At 44.8% G+C, this 18,554-nt stretch overlaps 1 protein-coding gene and 1 long non-coding RNA gene across 2 annotated transcripts in view; one reads left to right on the plus strand and one right to left on the minus strand.

Moving 5' to 3' along the window:
- LOC124508837 (uncharacterized) lies at positions 1 to 17,922 on the minus strand. The gene is made up of 3 exons (XR_006961317.1): positions 17,580 to 17,922; positions 17,125 to 17,247; positions 1 to 40 (listed from the first exon to the last, which is right to left on the minus strand). It is a non-coding gene; the product is annotated as an uncharacterized LOC124508837 (long non-coding RNA).
- Positions 17,586 to 18,554, plus strand: part of LOC124508833 (dehydrogenase/reductase SDR family member 4-like) — a 10,510-nt gene continuing 9,541 nt past the window's right edge. Inside the window, exon 1 of the mRNA XM_047075480.1 lies at positions 17,586 to 17,750. Within this exon, the coding sequence (XP_046931436.1) occupies positions 17,620 to 17,750 (131 nt within the window). The 5' untranslated portion in view covers positions 17,586 to 17,619. The remainder of the gene's footprint in view (positions 17,751 to 18,554) is intronic.

Below are 18,554 nucleotides of genomic sequence, written 5' to 3' on the forward strand. Positions count from 1 at the left end.
CTCTCTCTGCTCCTCCTCCACTGGCACTCTGTCTCTGTCTCTTGAAAATAAATAAATGATTAAAAAAAATTCAAAATAGCCACATGTATTTATGAACATGCACAGGAGTGTACACACACACACACACACACACACACACACTTCCTACTTTGATTTCTTCATTTGTAAATGTTTTAAATCAACTGTTATTAAATGTAAAATGAACCAGCAAAAGGGACAGTGAGGAAACTGAATAGGAAATTCCTATCTCTGAATCATGGCAGCTCTGCTACTCCAGATCAGCTCCAACAAATGAGGTGCCTAACTCTAGACCCCACATAGCAGCGCCCCCATGGAATATGGGTGAGGTACCAAGTCTCCACCCAGTCTGGACTCTGAGGGGAGGCCCTGTGGCCCTCTAGTGGAAACACTGTAGAATTGCAGCCTTCCATGTCTCCAAAAGGGTACATACAGGAGCCCAACTGAGAAGAAAGCCTCTCAGCCCCATTGACCTGAAACCCTAACCACGCACCTACCTGTGAGGGACAGGCTAGGTCTTTGCCTCAGAAATGGTGACCTGTGTCATTTTGAGGCACGCTATCCCTGTAGCTGCTAGATTTGAGGCTCAAGAAAACCAGGCTGGATTTCAAACTGGGTAATGTTAAACAGCCTACATCTTTACTAGTATTTTGGGTAATCCCTGCAGAAGAACATTTTTTTAACTCAGGCAATTCAGAATGAACTAGGGCTCTTGTCTATCCTTTGAACTTCAGTTACACTTAGCTTACACTGTCCAAACTTGCGGCTCAAGAAGACATCTGTAGCAGCTAGTGGCAGAAAAGTGAGGGGTGGGATAGTTTTGACAGGTTGTGAATGGGAGGGTGTGGCTCCCTTAAATATTGATCAGCCAATACTTAATGCATGTCTCTTTGCCTATTCATTCGTTTTTTCTATTAAAAATTTTTTTATTTGTTTTTGAGACAGAGAGAGACAGAGCACAAGCAGGGGTGGGGCAGAGAGAGAGAGGAACACACAGAACCTGAAGCAGGCTCCAGGCCCTGAGCTGTCAGCACAGAGCCTGATACGGGACTCCAACTCACAAACCACAAGATCATGACCTGAACCAAAGTCAGACGCTCAACTGACTGAGCCACCCAGGCACCCATGCCTATTCATTCATGTAAGCAACGAGTATTTGTTACTTCATATTGTGCCAGTCATTGCCTATTTGCTCTCAGATCTCTTCCCTGCCCTTCTCCTGCAAATCCTGTTCCCTCTTTACCCTCTCCAATTGCCTTCCAGTTAGAATGGCCCATGGAAGGCAACAGTAACAGGTTGGACATTGGGAAGCAAGAGAAGCCAGGTTATTTTTCCCATCCCTCTGTACCTTGAGTATCATTTTCCTGCAATGGACCCAGCTCCTCACCACACAGCTCCTCCCATCAGGGTCCTTGGCAGTCCTCGCCGTGGCACAGCCTCAGTTTCTGATTCTAGTGACACCATCTCTCTCCTGTGTCCTTCGAGTCTCCATGGTAGCAGCAGCTTTCTGCTGGCACTAATACCTGATTATTTCTCCAGCCCATTCAGCTTCTCACCTCTGTCCATTACATGTAATCAACTCCCTGGTTTGTTTTGTTTTGTTTTTTTAATGTTTATTTACTTATTTTGAGAGAGAGCAGGGGAGAGGCAGAAAGTGGGGGACAGAGAACCCCAAGCAGGACCCATGTGGTCAGCACAGAGCCCAACACAGGGCTCGAACTCATGAACCGTGAAATCATGAGCTGAGCCAAAGTGGACTGAGCCACCCAGGCACCCCTCAATTCCATTTTAAGTCCCCTCTTTGAAGTGTCCAGGAGGAATCTGTTGTACTTGGTAATAGGGATACAACAGTGAGCAAGATAGGCTCACTTCCTGATCTCATGCTGCTCATAGTCTACAGCAGAAAACCAGTTTAAATAAACAATCTTAGTGTAAGTATTTCAAAAGGGAAGTACATAAGAACATACAGCAAAGAGACCTGATCTAAAATAAGGATACATTTTGTAGCTCCACACTAGAAACTCTAAGTGAATCTTTACACAGAGATGCAGTCCTACAAGCTACGGTTGCAGCATGGCAAGTTTGAATGCTACTTCTCAGCCTCCCCGGATCCAGCCAGGAAGAAAGGAAGGGTCTCTAGCCAAAGAGAGAAGCTGGGGGTTTCAAGCAGGAATGCAGTTATTCTCACAGCCTGCAGGGGCCCAAGAAAACGAGGCTCTGCCTGGTCCATTAAAGGTAGAAACCAGAATCTCAAAGGAATGTATTGTCCCCTGGCAACCTCCAAAACCCGGAAGTCAGACAATGTACAGGCCAAGCCTGCATCAGAGAAAATGCTTTCCCGAACATTTAAACTCCAGCATGATAGTATTTCCTAGGCATCCTCCCAACCCAGCCCTGCATGGTGAGAGTGAGGACAGGAGAGCCAGTGGCTCCTGTGCTCTTCTGTACCGACAGGTCCCTATGCTTATCTTGTTGAGCTCAAGGCACCCTTACCTTCTCTCTCTACCCCATCAATTCTGACACATTCCAGACTCACTCAATACCTTGACTCCCCTTGCCAAATCAGAAGATCTCTTGTATATCAGATGGGGCAGACATACTTCCTTCACCTTTCTTATTTAAATCACTGTTTATAAGATCTAAAGTGTGCTTTTTCTTGAAATGGAGGTTTTCCAATTCCATACTACAGAGAAGAGTCATTACTCAAATGTACGGCCATTCCAAGCCACCCTGCCTTGCAGAGCTCCCTGATACAGAAGGAGGGAGACAGCATGTTTGAAGAGTCTTCTCTTTCCAAGCTCACTGCCTAATCTAGGTTCATATTAGACCTTAGTACAGCTAATAACATTATAACTCAACATAATACTACCTACAGGGCTCTGGTCTCACCTTTGAACTCCAATTACTTATGGTCTACATCGTCAAAAATCATGATTCAAGAAGTCATTATGGGTCACTTATGGTAACGGAGTCAGGCCAAGAAAAGGAAGGAGCTCAGGTGTTGCTTGAGACCCTGGTCTCCATTAGAAACCTAAGTCCTAATGCCCTAGGGCAACAATTGTATGTAATAAATTAACTTGTATCTCTTTTGCTTCTAGACTGGTACTAGCTATATACCAACCTTGAGAGAACTGAGAAAATAATCCTTCAAATACTATGCTACAGGCCTCGATTCTCTTCTGGAGCCCCTGTTGAGAAAGGCCAGCACAATAGCAGAAGCTGGTTCCAGTAATACTTCTGTCACTCTCTTGAACCTGCCTTGTTCAAAGGACCACACCCAAATGATGACACTCACAGCATTAGCACTAGTCTGGGAGGAATGTTTATTTTAAGAATATGGGTATAAAGACAGAGTGTCAGAACCTGGAAAAGCAACCAAAGAAGCCCCCAAGACGTCCACACCCTGATCTCCTGATGGCCTTTTATCTTCTTTCGGCATGTGTGAGACTTCGCAGATGCTCATCAATTTAATAAGGTACGCCTGACCCATCCAACGAACCAAACTCATTCAATTTTAACAGAAAACGATAAAAAACATGAGACCTATTTTTGTCCGACCCATTCACCTTTGCAGGGTCCATTTTCTGGAGATCTCTCCATACGAACCCCTACTCCCAGCCACCCCCACAGAGCTTTATGGGAAGGGAGGGGACAAAGACAGGTGGACTGAGGAGCGGGTGGGGCACAGGAGGAAGGCTTGTGTTATGTGCCTCGAGCCTCCAGAGTCCCGCCCCCTGGGGCAGGGGAGAGTTTCCCTGTGGGGAGACTCAATGGAAGGGTAGGAAGAGGTGCAGATAAATAACACTTAGTTTAGCTCTTTTTTTCGGCAGTTGTTTTCTGGATGTTTCATTGACCTGTCGTAGCTCCTCAGTTAGACTGTAAATTCCTTGAGTGCAAGGACTAAGTTCATGCTGTAAATCTTTAATATCCTACAGCGTTTAGCACAATGCTTCTCCTGCAGATGCTTAATCAGCATACTGTTGATTAATTAGAATCTGCTTTGGGGAAAAAATTGTGTATCTTTGCAACAATTACGGTATGAGGTTTATGTGAAAGTACTGTATGAATATTATAAAGCTTAAAATATTTAATACTTGTGCACTATGAGCCAAGGAGCCCCCCACATCCCGCCCCACCATTTCTCATAGGAGCCACCCCACCCCACCCTGAATGTCAGACAGAGATAGAACCCCTGAGCTAGGGAGCCTGTCGTCACCACTGGAATTGAGCACAGCTTCCCCTGGAGACAGAGCCCAAAAGCTTCTTTCTCACTTAATTTTCCAGAAACAGTGGTCAAGACAGAAACTGAAGACAAAACTGACCCTCGCCCAACACACCTCCAATTCCACCCCTGCTCAGCTCCCTCGAGCCAAAGCTCTCTCTCACCCCACCTGCCATGTGAATGTCCTCTTATGGCTGAATTCTAGAGTCTTACCAACAGTCAGGAACCAGCCTGTACTGCCTGCCCCCAGGTTTTCAGGTCAGCTGGGCAGGGGTCTGATGCTCTTCTATGGTCTGGGAACCTATGAGATCTGACTGCACATTTCAGGCTGGGACTCTCAGGGTCCTGACCCCTGGTGTGGCTCTCAGACCAATCAGCCTGGAACTTGGATAGTCAACATCTTAGTTCTTTTCTAAAACTTGTGGGGGAATATGATACTGACTCTCACAACTCAAACTCACATGAAATTGATTTAGTCTCAAAAGCCAATGGACTAGGTTTCGGTGGGGAACATTACCTCCCAGTAATGAGAAAAGGTATCATCTATGATACACACCTCCTACCTGGAGTAAGAATCGGAAAGCAATGGAATGAATATGTAATCAGCTGGAAGGGAGTTGGCTGGTAGTGAAGGATCCTTCAACCAGACCTTGATGGTGCTAATAAGCACCCACCTCCACACTGCAGCACACCTTTGCGGTGACCAGAATGGCCACATCTACCAGAAAGCATGGCTCTTCCCTGGGACAATAACCAGAGACCCTATAAATTCTTAACTCATGGCCATCTTCATCCAAAACTTGATAAGCTGAGCTCTCTTTCCTTTTTTCTTAATCATTCCATTGAATTTTCAACACATGTTAGTTCTTTTCTAAATATGGAACCAATCTTATATCATGAACTAACAAATAAAGGTCTTCAATTGACACCATCATGGCAGGGCTCCTGAGGCTTTTCTGGGAAGGTGGGTCTCTTGCTCTTTTTTTGCACTGCCTTCCAGATTTCATGTCTGCTATACTTTGGGAGTTGGTGCTTCCTTCTCTCCACTCATGGCCTCCCTCCAGTGGATTCTGGAAGCCACGTCTACCCTGGGATCGCTACTGATAGGACCAGCAGAAACTTGCCTGATCTCTTTGCTAGGTCTCATTGGCTGTTAGTGAGTATTGTGATATGTTATCTTCCCTTCCTTTAACTGCACTGTCTTGGGGGGTAAATGCAGAGCAATTTTGTACACCCCACCTCTCTCCACCAAAGCCAGACTTAGGGCCAGAGCTCTGGGCTGACTATCCCACCTTATGGTCAGGTATACTGTCTGGCTCTGTTACAAGGCAAACTTGGTCTTCATATTCCTGCTAGCAGAAAATTAACAATCAAACATCATGACCTTTATACCACATTTATCAACCTTAGCAAAGGGAAACCTGGACTTTGAAAGCTGTTCGGCAGGCTTGATGGCCCAAAGAACAGCCTAGTCAATTGTGTCAAAGTTGATGGTGTTCTCTAGACCCATGACTAATACATTTTTATTCAATGTATTTTAAGTCACTGTACTCAAATAGGCAGTAAGACCTGGAAAATTATCTGCAGTTGTGATTGGAGCACCCAGGAAACTTTCCAGTTCAGTGAATTCTACACAAATAGAGACAGTTTAATGTGGTATAGGACAGTGGCTTTCAAGCTTTTTGCCTCCCTCCCCAGTAAGAAATGCAAGTTAAATGGCAACCCAATACACAGACAGACAGACACACACACACACACACACACACAAAGACACACACACACAAAGACACACACACACACACACACACACACACACGCCTCTATATCACTAAAAGTTTTCTTGGAACAATACTGCCTTGGAGAAAGATACATGTGAAAAAGATTTATTAAGAAATATTTCCAGGGCGGGGTGCCTGGGTGGCTCAGTCGGTTAAGCACCCGACTCTTGATTTCATCTCAGGTCATGATCTCCAGGTCATGATCTCATGTTTATCAGGCTCTGTGCTGACAGCGTGCAGCCTGCTTGGGACTCTCTGTCTCCCCCCTCTCTCTGCCCCTCTCCTTCTCATCCTCTCTCCATTTCAAAAACAAATAAATGAACATTAAAAAAAAGAAGAAGAAAAGAAGTATTTTCAGGAAAAGGTTAGAGTAAATGAGGAAGTTGGGCTACATAAGGTGCAATATCAAGCCAAGTCACACAGAGGGTAATTTACACTCATTCCCACAGAGGGCTTGGGGGGCACTGTGGGTCACACCTCAAAAGCATCCCAGAGAGAGGACAAGATCTAGAGTATGTGTATCTCATCCCCATCAGTCATTGGTTAAGGGCTGTGGAGGGAGGGAAGGGACACAAATTCTTAGGCCCCTCTGGCTCTCCTGTACCTTCCAATAATATGCTGGCTTTGGGGAATGAGCTCACACTGGAATTCACCTGCTGTGCACAGAAGCAAAGGGATCCCAGGTGATGTGGGCAGAGCTATATTTTCTATTCTAGTTTCTCGTAGGTGTGACTGGTTTTTTATTTGCTGGCTATGGATTTGAATCTCAGTGCAGCCATTTATGATCTGTTATTTAACCTGAGTGAGGCTTTTCCTCATTGCTAAAAGAGAATAATAATAACAATCTTGCTTATCGTGGTGAGAATCAGAATTGACACAGATATTCCTAGCAAATAGTAGGTGCTCAACTTGTAGCTATTATGGTTAATAAACATATCCTCAAAATGATTTAAATAAGTAGTACAAAAATTTATTTATGCTCTTGACTGTATTCAAGACATGCATGCATAAACTCCCAAGTGGTGGAGTATGGGCTCCTTTGCAGAGATACAACAGGCATCGGCACAAATATTCACCACCTCCTCCCTCCAAGTCTTTGTTTTTTTATTTCCTTTGACTAAAGAAGCTCATTTAACCTCCGTCTTAAATGTCTCTCTTTCATAAAGCTTTTCCAGACCACCCGAACTAAAAATACCTTCTCCCTCCTCTGAACTGCCATGCCATTCTACTTGAAATTATTTGATGGTACTTTTTCCACTTTCTTTTTTCCTCTCTGCAATAGCTATTAAAATCCCGACTTGAGAGCAGATAGACAAATCAATGGAATGAAACAGAATCCAGAAATAGGCTCAAAAACATATGGGAATAATAAAGAAATCAAGGCATGGGGGAATATCTCCAACAATGCTGAGATAACTGGCTAACCATTGGGGAAAACTTTTTTCCACAAAGTTAACCTGGACGTCCATCTCATTTCTCATACAAGAGCAAATATCATATGGCCCAAAGATTTAAATTTTTTTACTGATGTTTATTTATTTTTGAGAGAGAGAGAGAGAGACAGAGACAGAGACAGAGACAGACACAGAGTGCGGGCAGGGAAGGGGCAGAGAGTAAGGGAGACACAGAATTTGAAACAGGCTTCAGGCTCTGAGCTGTCACAGCACAGAGCCCAATGCAGGGCTCCAACTCATAAGCTGCAAGATCATGACCTGAGCTGAAGTCAGACGCTTAACCGACTGAGCCACCCAGGCGCCCCCATATGGCCCAAATACACACACGAGCGTGCACACACACAAATACTGAATAACTACATGAAAACATGAGTGAATTTTTAATACTGTTAGAGTAAGAAAGGCCTTTCTAAGAACGACATAAAACTCAGAAGCCATCAGAGAAAAGATAGAGTTGATTCCATAAAAATTTAAAACATCTAAATGACATTAAAAAGACATAAATTCATTAGGGCACCTGGGTGGCTCAGTCGGTTAAGCGTCCAACTTTGGCTCAGAGCATGATGTCAAGGTTCGTGGGTTTGAGCCCCGCATTGGGCTCTGTGCTGACAGCTCAGAGCCGGGAGCCTGCTTTATATTCTGTGTTTCCCTCTGCCTCTGCCCCTCCCCTGCTTGCACCCTCTCTGTCTCTCTCTCTCTCTCTGTCTCTCTCTCAAAAATAAATAAACATTTTTTAAAAAAGACATAAATTCAGGGGCGCCTGGGTGGCTCAGTCGGTTAAGCGTCCGACTTCAGCCAGGTCACGATCTCGCGGTCCGTGAGTTCGAGCCCCGCGTTGGGCTCTGAGCTGATGGCTCAGAGCCTGGAGCCTGCTTCCGATTCTGTGTCTCCCTCTCTCTCTGCCCCTCCCCCGTTCATGCTCTGTCTCTCTCTGTCTCAAAAATAAATAAACGTTAAAAAAAATTTTTAAAAAAAGACATAAATTCAAAAGTCAAACTGAGAAAAATATTTGCAACACATCACAGTCAAATGGTTAACTTCCTTTCATAAAGAATTTATAAGAATAAATAAAAAAACAAAGTAAACAACCTAATAAAAGTGGACAAAGGACATGAATAAGTTGTTTATGAAACAAGAAATACAAATACCTGTAAACATATGAAAATATACTCAATCATCTTAATAAAGAAATGTAAATTTAAAAAAAAATTTATTTTCACCCAGACCGGCAAAAATTAAAATGTTTGGTGAAACTATGTGCCATGAGGTTGTGATGAAATGGACACTTGCACAACGAATTGCCCTTTTGGAAGGTTCCCTGAGACTGGAGAAGGGCAAGCTTTTCTGGAGGTCAACTGCCAATTTCTATCAAATGTCAAAGGCACATACCCTTTGCTTTATGACTTAACTATTTACCTGGGCTTAGTACAAGTTCTTCTAGTTATGTGGACAAAGACACTATTGCATCATCAGCTGTATTAGAGAAAAGCCAAAAACAAGTAAAGCAGACGTCAATAGGGGACCGACAAAAGACAGTTCATCCAGATAATAAAAGAAGGAACAAGAATGAAATAAATCTATACTGCTCACTAGTCAAAGATCTCCAAAATACACCAACAAGTTAAGGAGCATGTGCACACACTGACACACACACTGACACACACAAAAATGAGTGCCCATAAAAAATGAACACTATAGGATCTTTGCCCTAGTTAGCAGTATTGTATCAATGTCAATGTCCTGGTCTTGATATTGTATTACAGATGTCACCTCTGTAAGGTGTCATCATTGGGGGAAGTTGAAGGAAGTGTACAAGGAGACACTGTGTACTACTTTTGAGTCTATAATTGCTTCAAAACAAAAGGTTTAAAAAAAAAAACAAGGTGCAGAACATGTGTAGTGTATGATTCTTGGGGGTTTTTTATGAAATATCAAAAGGTAAGAACAGTTCCTATGTCCTGACATTCAAAATGAGTGGGTAGAGCACATGTACCTGGAAGGACAAAAACACCCATCCCCTTCATTCCCAAGGGTTTGCTTGAGGTGGAAGGACAATAAATTCTTAAACTACCCCCATTTCCTTTGCAGAGATTAAAAGAAGTACAGTTGTGCTCAAGAATTTGATCTGGCCCAATAAGGAGAAAGCCCTCAGAAGTACACTGCTCTGTCCCTTGGCAAGGCTTGTGACAGGGCTTATTCATGTCATACCATGGGCCTCTCACACAGTTCAAAAAGCAGGGCAAAAGGACTGAAACTGCTTTTGCATAATAATGTCCCATGTAATCTCCAGAGGGCAAGCTGGCACCTCTAGGGACACAGTCCTCTTTCTAAATGTAGCTCGGACTGCATTATCCCTAAGAATTGCTGTTGGTTCTTGGAAGCTCTGTGTGTGTGTATGTGTGTGTGTGTGTGTGTGTGTGTGTGTGTGTGTGTGTGTGTTCAGTTCCTCACAGGAAAATGGAGTATCTCAGGAGAGGCAAGAAAACACATGGAGCTCCAGAACAGGACTTGCACTATTGTACTGGCTTGAGACAGTCAAAGCCCACCCTGCAAGTTTCTACTAATGCCCCCCCCATCAGAAAAGTCAAACTGGCAGGAATTAATAGCTTCAGGAAACTTGCTTCAGAGTGCCCTGATGCTCTGATTCTAGGGCAAGGACAGATCCTCTGGGAGAACAACTGTTGTTGCATTGGAAAGATTCTGAAGACAATGTAACTATGCTTTCAGCAGCCCTAAAGGCTATCTATCTTTAACCCATTGACCTGTGCCCTCTAGTTTATAGCTTGACTAATTGTAGCTTCTTAGAGATTTCAACAGAACACTCACTCTAAGGAAATAAGGAACCAGATGTTCTAAGAAGATCAAGTTTGACCACACTAGAAATTAGCCTTCCCTGATGCTAGCCAGTCTGCTTGAGATCATATCAAGAATAATTAACTGCTGTACCATTGCTTGTGGACTCTCACCGCTTCCCGGAGCTTTCCCCTTTAAAAAACCCCCCTTTGGAGATGGTCTTTGGACATTAGTCTGCCATCTTCTCAGGTTACCCGCTTCCTAAATAAAGCAACCTTTCCTTTCCAACCAGCACTTGTCTAGAATATGGGCTTTCAAATGCCAAGCAGCCAAACTTGGGTTTTGGTAACAAAAGAGACTGCCAGTGAGACCTCAGCAAAGCAAAGCCTGGTTGGAGTCAGGAGTCAGAAGGGTTGAGTTGGAGTAATACATGTGAAAGGAGAAGGGGAGGAGGAGGAGCTGTTAGACCTCATGCAGATCTGACAGCAATGCCAGCCCAACAGGAAGCTCTAAAGCAAAGATGGCCTGTTAGAGGAGCCCCGTGTTAGGCAGAAATGGGAAGATCTTTTTCTGGACCCCAGAATTGTCTGGGGCCAGCCTAAGAAGGTGTTAACTGTCAGCTGAAGGCTGACAGCTAATCAAGCTCCCAAGAGCCAGCACGAGTGCTTTCTAGAAAGAGGATCTGAGCTGTTTTCCGCATCTCTGTGTCTGCCACAGGGACTGTCTCTGTGGGAGGAGAGGGGGAAACAACAATTTCGAAAACAGGGCTAGGAATTTGATTGTGCCCATAAGGGACCCAAGAGGAAATCATATTAGGCATCCCTTTTGCAGGATCTGTCCCTTTTTTTATATTGTAATTTGCACTACCCACAATTCCCCAGTGAATTTCTTGGTACAAAGGAATCATGACGAATGAAGGATAAGACATCTGGGGAAGTGCAGCATTCCCCATCTTGTCCCTGTCCCAAAGCCAGCATCTCAGCACCTACATGGAAACCACAGGAAAGCTATAATCCTGGAGTTCCCAGAAGTGACCAGCTGCAGAGAGCCCTGAAGCCCAGGATAGAACCAACTGCTACTTGCTGATAAGACTGGGGACCACCACCACCACCTATTGCCAAACACAGCTGCAGAAAGCAATCCTGGGCATGAGGGAAAAACGAAGCCAATGCCTGTCTTACAAGAACCTTTTGCCCACTGCTGCAGAGTCCCTGAAAAGGATCTGTACAGTGACTGCATGAATGAAACTAAAAGGCGTTCATGAACAATTGCCTAAATACAGAGCCATCAGGGACAAAAACTGAAAAACCAGAAATTGAATAAGCTATACAATAGAGTTATGAGATTCTAGATAAATCAATTATCTCACAAAATTAATAAGCCATTGCATGTATACTTTTTTTTTTTAGTTTTTTTCTTTAATGTAAGCTCTACACCCAACATGGGGCTTGAACTTACAACCCTGAAATCAAGAGTCATATGCTCTACCAACTGAACCAGCCAGGTACCCCAAGACATTGCTTTTAAACAGGCACAGACCAAGTCAGTCTCTGGCACAGACAGATACATTCATTGCTTTAGTTTGGGGGTTTTTGTTTTGTTTTACCTTTAAAAAAAAAAAAAGTAAATTAGTTGCCAACATTCAAAAATCAAACAGTTCATATTAAAATCCAGATTTCTACGTTCTGTTTAAAAAATCCTAAGATCTGGAAACACTGGCTGGCATCTTCAGTGGCAAATATGGACAGAACTGAGTATGCCTCAGGTCTGCAAGTCACAGGTCAGGAGTGCTACAGGATTTTTTTACCTCAATATCCGGGATTCATTGTCTCACTACTTCAAAAAATGAAGAGGTGGACACAAAATAAGCAGTAGGCAAAAGTTTATTAGAGAAATAGATTAGAAAGGAAGAATAGTAGGAAAGCTCTCTTTACAGAGAGGAGACATTCGAAAGCGAATGCCTGAGGACTCCAGGTGAGGGTTCTTGTTTTATAAGGTTCTGGTTGCCCACCACCCCCCCTTGCCCCCTTGTTCCTTCTCAGGTTCTATCTACCCTTACTGACTGGATAACTCTAGGTGCTTGGTTGGCTCGACTCCATTGTATGAAGGGTGGTCTATGGCCGTACAGTTCCTTGTGGGTCATAGGCTTTACTCCTACTTAGTATTAATCAGGTCTTTTGTCAAAGCCCTGATGGGAACATGAGGGGGAGTAAGTGGGACCTGTTACATTCTTAAGAGGAACCTTAAGCCTGAGGGGGTTTGCTGTTCAGACACTCCCAGCATTGTTCCAAAACATGTGTTTTTCCCCACCCAGGGACCTCAAGTCCTAGTGTTTCCCTCTCTGCCTACTGAATTCTACCTTTTACTATCACAGCAGGACCCACCAATCTCTATGGGCTCCCAGCCACTTAGGCCAGGGTCTATTGCCATAATTACTGAGTTTTATGCCATCAACCAAGGTTTAAACCATTCTATATACTATGTGCAAGAGGGTAAGACAACAGGCAAACTCACTTTAGAAAAACAAATCCATCAGATCTGGTCAAACCATTTTTAAGGTAATTTGACCTTGGCCATCAATTTAAAACATCTGACCCAGGGTACAAACGCATTTGCACCAAACACAAAAAATACAGACACCCAAGGTTGTATATTATTTGAAATAGCACACGACTGAAAGTGACTTAAATGTTCATCAGTAGGAGGCTGGCTAAATAAATTATGGAATATCCACATAATGGAATACTGTACAGCTATTTTTAAAAGGGAGAGAGAGAATAAAGTAGATCTATTGTGTACCACTCAGAACATTTTCTAAGAATGTATTTTAAGAAATGAAAGAAAGGTAGAAAAAGGGAGAAAGGAAAGAAGCAAGCAATTTGAAGGACAGCATATACAGTGTTATTCCATTCATGGGAAACATTTTTAAGGGAAAAATATACGTAACTGCATAGAAACTTCTAGAAGGATACACAAGACCAGGAGCTATATGGGGAGCAGGCAGAAGCATAGGGAAGAGTCACTTGTTTACTTTTCACTTTAAAACCTGTCTCTTTTTAAAATCATGAACATGTGTTATTTTTATAATTTAAAGCCTAGATATTTAATGATTAAAACAACAGTGCACTGGTGCTGACAGTAAAATTCCAACTCTGAGGAAATTAATTTCTATGAAATCTGTCATTCCCCAACAAAGTCAGAAAAATGAAGCATAGCTATTCAACATACACAGCAGGTTGGCTTGTCATGACTCACTCTGATTTCACAAATGGAGATAAAAATGCCTACCTTACCAGATTAGAAATGGTCTACAAAATGTATAAAAAGCACCAAACACTTGCCACACTTAGTAAGTGTTCAGTAAAGGTGGTTGTTATCCCACAGCCCTCCCCTGCTGCCCAGTCCTGACTGGTGTCAATGACCAATCGAGGATGATTATTGCAAAATGGAAGATTTAAATTCCATCCCAGGTGGGGGCACCTGGGTGGCTTAGTCTGTTAAGCATCCGACTTCGGCTCAGGTCATGATCTCATGGTTCGTGAGTTTGAGCCCCGCATCGGGCTCTGTGCTGACAGCTCAGAACCTGGAGCCTGCTTCGGATTCTGTGTCTCCTCCTCTCTCTCTCTGCCCCACCCCCACACCCACTTGCGCTCTTTCTCTCTCCCAAAAATAAATAAACATTAAAAAATATGTCAAAAAAAATTGCATCCCAAGTGAATGTCAGCCCTCGAGGAAGATCAGAATATACTCCTCAATAATGAAGGCATTTCCTCAGGATCTGCACATGGTATTGATGGGGTTTTGGAGTGACTGGGGATTGGAGCCGCCAGCCAAGAAAGAATTCTTGAGCTGTCTTTGGTATCAAAAAGGTGATTTTATGAAAGCACGGGAACAGGACCCGTGAGCAGAAAGAGCCTCACTGGGGTTGTGAAGAGTGACTGGCTATATACATACTATGGAGTTTGGGGAGGTAAAGGCAAAAGTGAGGTCTCCAGAAGGACTTTCATATGCTAAAGAAGACTCCTGATATACCACAGGCCTAGCTATTGTCAAGCTAAGGTTGTTTTCCCTCTATCAAGGCATTAACATTATGACTGTAGGGGGTGCCTGGAGAAATGCTATACCCCATATTGGCCTCAAAGTAATTGTCAATGGGCTGCAGGTTAAAAGGAAATTTAGTTTTATGTGCCATTTCCTTTTGCCTTTGTTCCCCACATCACTACTGGGGCTCCAGGAAACTGAGTCCATATTGATGAGGGAGCATAAGGCAAGCTGAGGGCAGAGTACAAGCTAGCATCCCCCCCTCCCCAGTACCTCCAGGTGGGATATGTGTGACAATTCCTCAGGCACTCCTGGCTACCCAAGAACAAAGCAAAGGACAGAAAACAGATGGTTAAACTATTAAGAGTCTCCATCAGTTTACAAATATTTTCGGACAATGACAAAAATAAGGGGGGGCAATCTTATCAATAGCCTAAAGTCCACGAACTCCCTACTGTCTTAATATGAAGGCTCTGCCAGAGGGAAAAACAACCTTAGCTTGACAACAGCTAGGCCTCCAGTAATCTGTGAGTCTTTAGCATATGAAAATCTCTTTGGAAACTTCCCTTTGGACTTTACCTCCCCCAAGTCCATAGTATATAACCAGTCATTCTTCACAACCCCAATGCAGCTCTTTCTGCCCACGGGTCCTGTCCCCATGCTTTAATAAAATCACTTTTGTACCAAAGACATCTTCAAGAATTCTTTGTTGGCCATCAGCTCCAAACCCCCACCATCACCCCAAAGCCCCATCAATAGGTCTTGGAGATTAGCCTATTGATAAGATTGCTTTCTTATAATTTACTAAGATATTTGTAAGCTGATGGAGACTCCTGTCCTGCATGACTGTGATCTCTATCAGTTAACCGTTTGTTTTCTCCTTTCCTTTGTTCTTGGGCAGCCAGGAGTGCCTGAGGAAATGTCATAGGTATCCCACCTGGGGGGGGGGGGGTAGCTCTGCTTTGCCCTCAGCTTGCCTTATCCTCCCTCATCAGTACCACCTCCATACATACAAAAGCAATCCCATTGCCTATTAAAGTTCCCCATTTAAAGAGACTCCTACACACCCATGTTTTTCCCCCAAAGATTTCCTGTCCCCATCTCCAACAAATCAGCTTGATGAAGAGTAGCAGCTAGAGACTCCCACACTCCTTGCCTTCCCTCTACCCTTTTCAGTTCACGGATCCTCTCGCTAATGTCCCAAAAGAAATGGTGCCAGAGGTCATATATCAACCCTGCCCAGACAAGGAGGGGTCATGTGATGTTCAAGTTTCCTGACCAGAATTCTCTTTTCAAAACCCTTTGCTCTTTGAAGTATGGTCTCCCTCACTCTCTACCCAACCTCAGCCCCTCTGAGCAAGAGGTGAAGAGAGATCAGATATGCCCTGAAGGCCTGTCCCTTTGAATCCAAAGCCCTGAGAACCCTTCTCCAGTCCTACATACCCTCCCCACAGGCCCACAGGTGGAGAGCACTGGGAAGGGTTCCCACAGTGCATTAGCTCTGAACAGGGGAGGAGGAAGAGGAGTGTCATGCTATCCAGCCTCTGTCATCAATAATTCATGAGGTTCAGACACAGGGGCACCAGTCAGAGAGTCAGTTTTCCCCGGGCATGGGGAAAATTAGACGTAAGCTCTCTTATCTCATCAGGATATGCTGAGTACCAAAGCGAGTACCGCAGCTGTAGCTTCTTGGTTGAGGAATATACTATAAATCCAGTGCATGCCTGATAGATCACTCGCTACCCATACATCCCCTTCTGAATGTTGAAATCCTTTATTAGCTGCTCTGCAGAACTATACATATATACTAAGTGAATCTCTAGCAAGCATGAATTCTATTAAACAGCGATCCCCAGAATTTCACAGACGAGGATTCTCTCTCCTCTAACTGTATGGACTGACACAGAGTTGCCAAACTGGTGATTTCACCAGATAACAATACATTTTTCAACTTACCCATCTGCTTTCATCATCTTTTCTTAACAAAAAGATGAAACCCCCCCCAAAAAAGGAGCAAAATAAAGAACTATTAAATTAAACAATATTAGCTTTATGAAACTCACTATATTATCTTTATTTGTCTCAATTTGCCTTGAACGAGTGAAAACTTTGCCATGGATCAGCACATCTCAGCCTGGCATTTTGGAGGCCACTGGGTTAAACCAATTCAGACACTAACACTTGGATCTGTTGGGGCCTTTGTACAGCATCCCACAAGCCATCCAGATTTATTAATTCTCCCAGACACCCAGAAGGGAGATCATTTCAGCCTGCTCCGCAGAAGGGTAGGGTGAAGTCTTGGAACAGAATTTACAGCTAGAGAGGACTTTATTCATCATCTCCTCCAGCATCCTCTGTTTACAGATGAAGAGCCTGGCCTGTAGCAACAATAATAATTACTCTATGGTGGCAATAATCACTATGTGTTTAGTAGTTTCCAGTTTTTAAAGTGCTTTTACATTCAATAAATATTTATTGAACTAGGATGGAGGCTAAGACCAGGGGACATGGTGATTATGGAGAATTGAGTACTCCTGAGTTTGTATTTCCACCACTGGCTGGGAGATCCTCTCACCTCTTGCTACCACTTAGGCCCTGTACAATGGGGCAGTCCTCTTACGGTAGAGGGTATGAAAAGTCCTGTCCAGTCAGGATCTTTTTCCCTGCATGCTGGTTACCACAGTGATCAGAGTCAGCCCTCCAGGACTGTGAGCATGGAGGAGACCCTGAGCCAGTGTGAAGTGCTAGACCCAGCCCAGCTACTCCTCCCCATCACATCTGTCTCCCAGGCTCTTCCACCCTCATCTGAGACCCTCACCTGGTGACTCTGCGAGGACCACAGGCTTCACTTCCATGGGCAATCTCAAAGCATTTGCCCTCTTGTAAGCTATCACACACGTAGACCCAGACTTTCTTGGAGAAGGAGGTCCATCTTGAAGTTCTGGGAAAGAAAAGCAATCAATTCAAAGCTCTCTCCGCCACCCCGACAAATAATAGGGTCAAGCAGATGGGGGTGGAGAGCGTTGCCAAAGGGTGGGGAAGTCCGTGCGGAAGTATGAACGGGCCCCTGGAGGAAACCCTGGCAGACAGCACTGTTCCACGGCCGCAGAGGACGGCGGGGCGCGGCGGCCGTGCGCCAGCAGGGGGCGCCCGCGGCCACAACCGGCTCCGGGTGTGAAGGGCCCACGCTGAGCGGGACTTGCCGGACGGGGGGCGGAGAGCGGGGCGGAGAGCGGGGCGGGGAGCGGGGCGGGGAGCGGGGCGGGCAGTCACCTATCCTGAGCGGCGCAGAGCCTTTTAAGGTCCGGCGGCCATGCAGCAGGCGAGGCTGCTGCTGAACTGCTGCGCGCCGGCGTGGGAGTCTGTGCGGAAGGCCAGCTCAGGGATGGCACGCCGGGGCTCGCTCGCCAATAAGGTGGCCCTAGTAACGGCCTCCACAGACGGGTGAGTGCCCGGGCCGGAGTCTCTGAGACCCCCACTATCTGGAAACTGGTACTATCCCCTTGACCTTTGCTTCCCGGCCCAAGTCCTCAAGAGTCACTCCCGGGAAGAGTCCGACCCCAGAAGAAAAGAACCACGTGGTCGGCCTGCAGCCTGACCGAATCCTCTTGCTTTGACTCCACTTCTGCCAGTCTCCTCCCACTGTTGCCTCTGGCTCAACTGCGCCACCTCAGTACTGCCTGCATAAATCCAGTCTCCCAGTAACTCCGGGCTGCCCCAATCAAACGGCCCCCCCTAGAGTCTGGGAAGACCAAACACCAGAAATCCAAGACAGTCCAGATTTCAAAAATCCGGTCCCTCTGCCTCCATAAACTATGGAAATGTTCCAGACTTTTGGAGCCCTTCACCTAGATGGGACACAAGACCCATGCGTCCAGGTTTTTGTTTAGCTCAGTACATTTTGCCCTTGCCCAGCCTGTTTCTCACCCACCGTTCTTGTCTATCCCTGTTTCTCATCCCCACAGGACTTTGCTAGATGCCAGCAAATCTAAAATGCAATGTATGCGAAATGCTAATAGCCAACAGTTGCAAAATGTGTAACCCTTACTCCCAGGAGAGTATTGTAAAAAATTTACATTTTTTTACTAGAGACCCACCCTTTCACATACACCCCAAAACGTAATTAACAACAGAATTTTAAGATGATGTAGACTAGTAAGGAAGGTATCTGGGGGGCAGGGGCTCTTTCGAGTGAGACCCTCTAATCATTGAAGTGGCTGTTGCTACACCCCTAGCTCATTTCTCTCC

The sequence above is a fragment of the Lynx rufus genome, unplaced genomic scaffold (genome assembly GCF_022079265.1).
Source record: "Lynx rufus isolate CCGP_SWC_20201006 ecotype Redwood Valley unplaced genomic scaffold, mLynRuf1.p SCAF_13, whole genome shotgun sequence".
In the NCBI taxonomy this organism is placed as follows: Eukaryota; Metazoa; Chordata; class Mammalia; order Carnivora; family Felidae; genus Lynx; species Lynx rufus.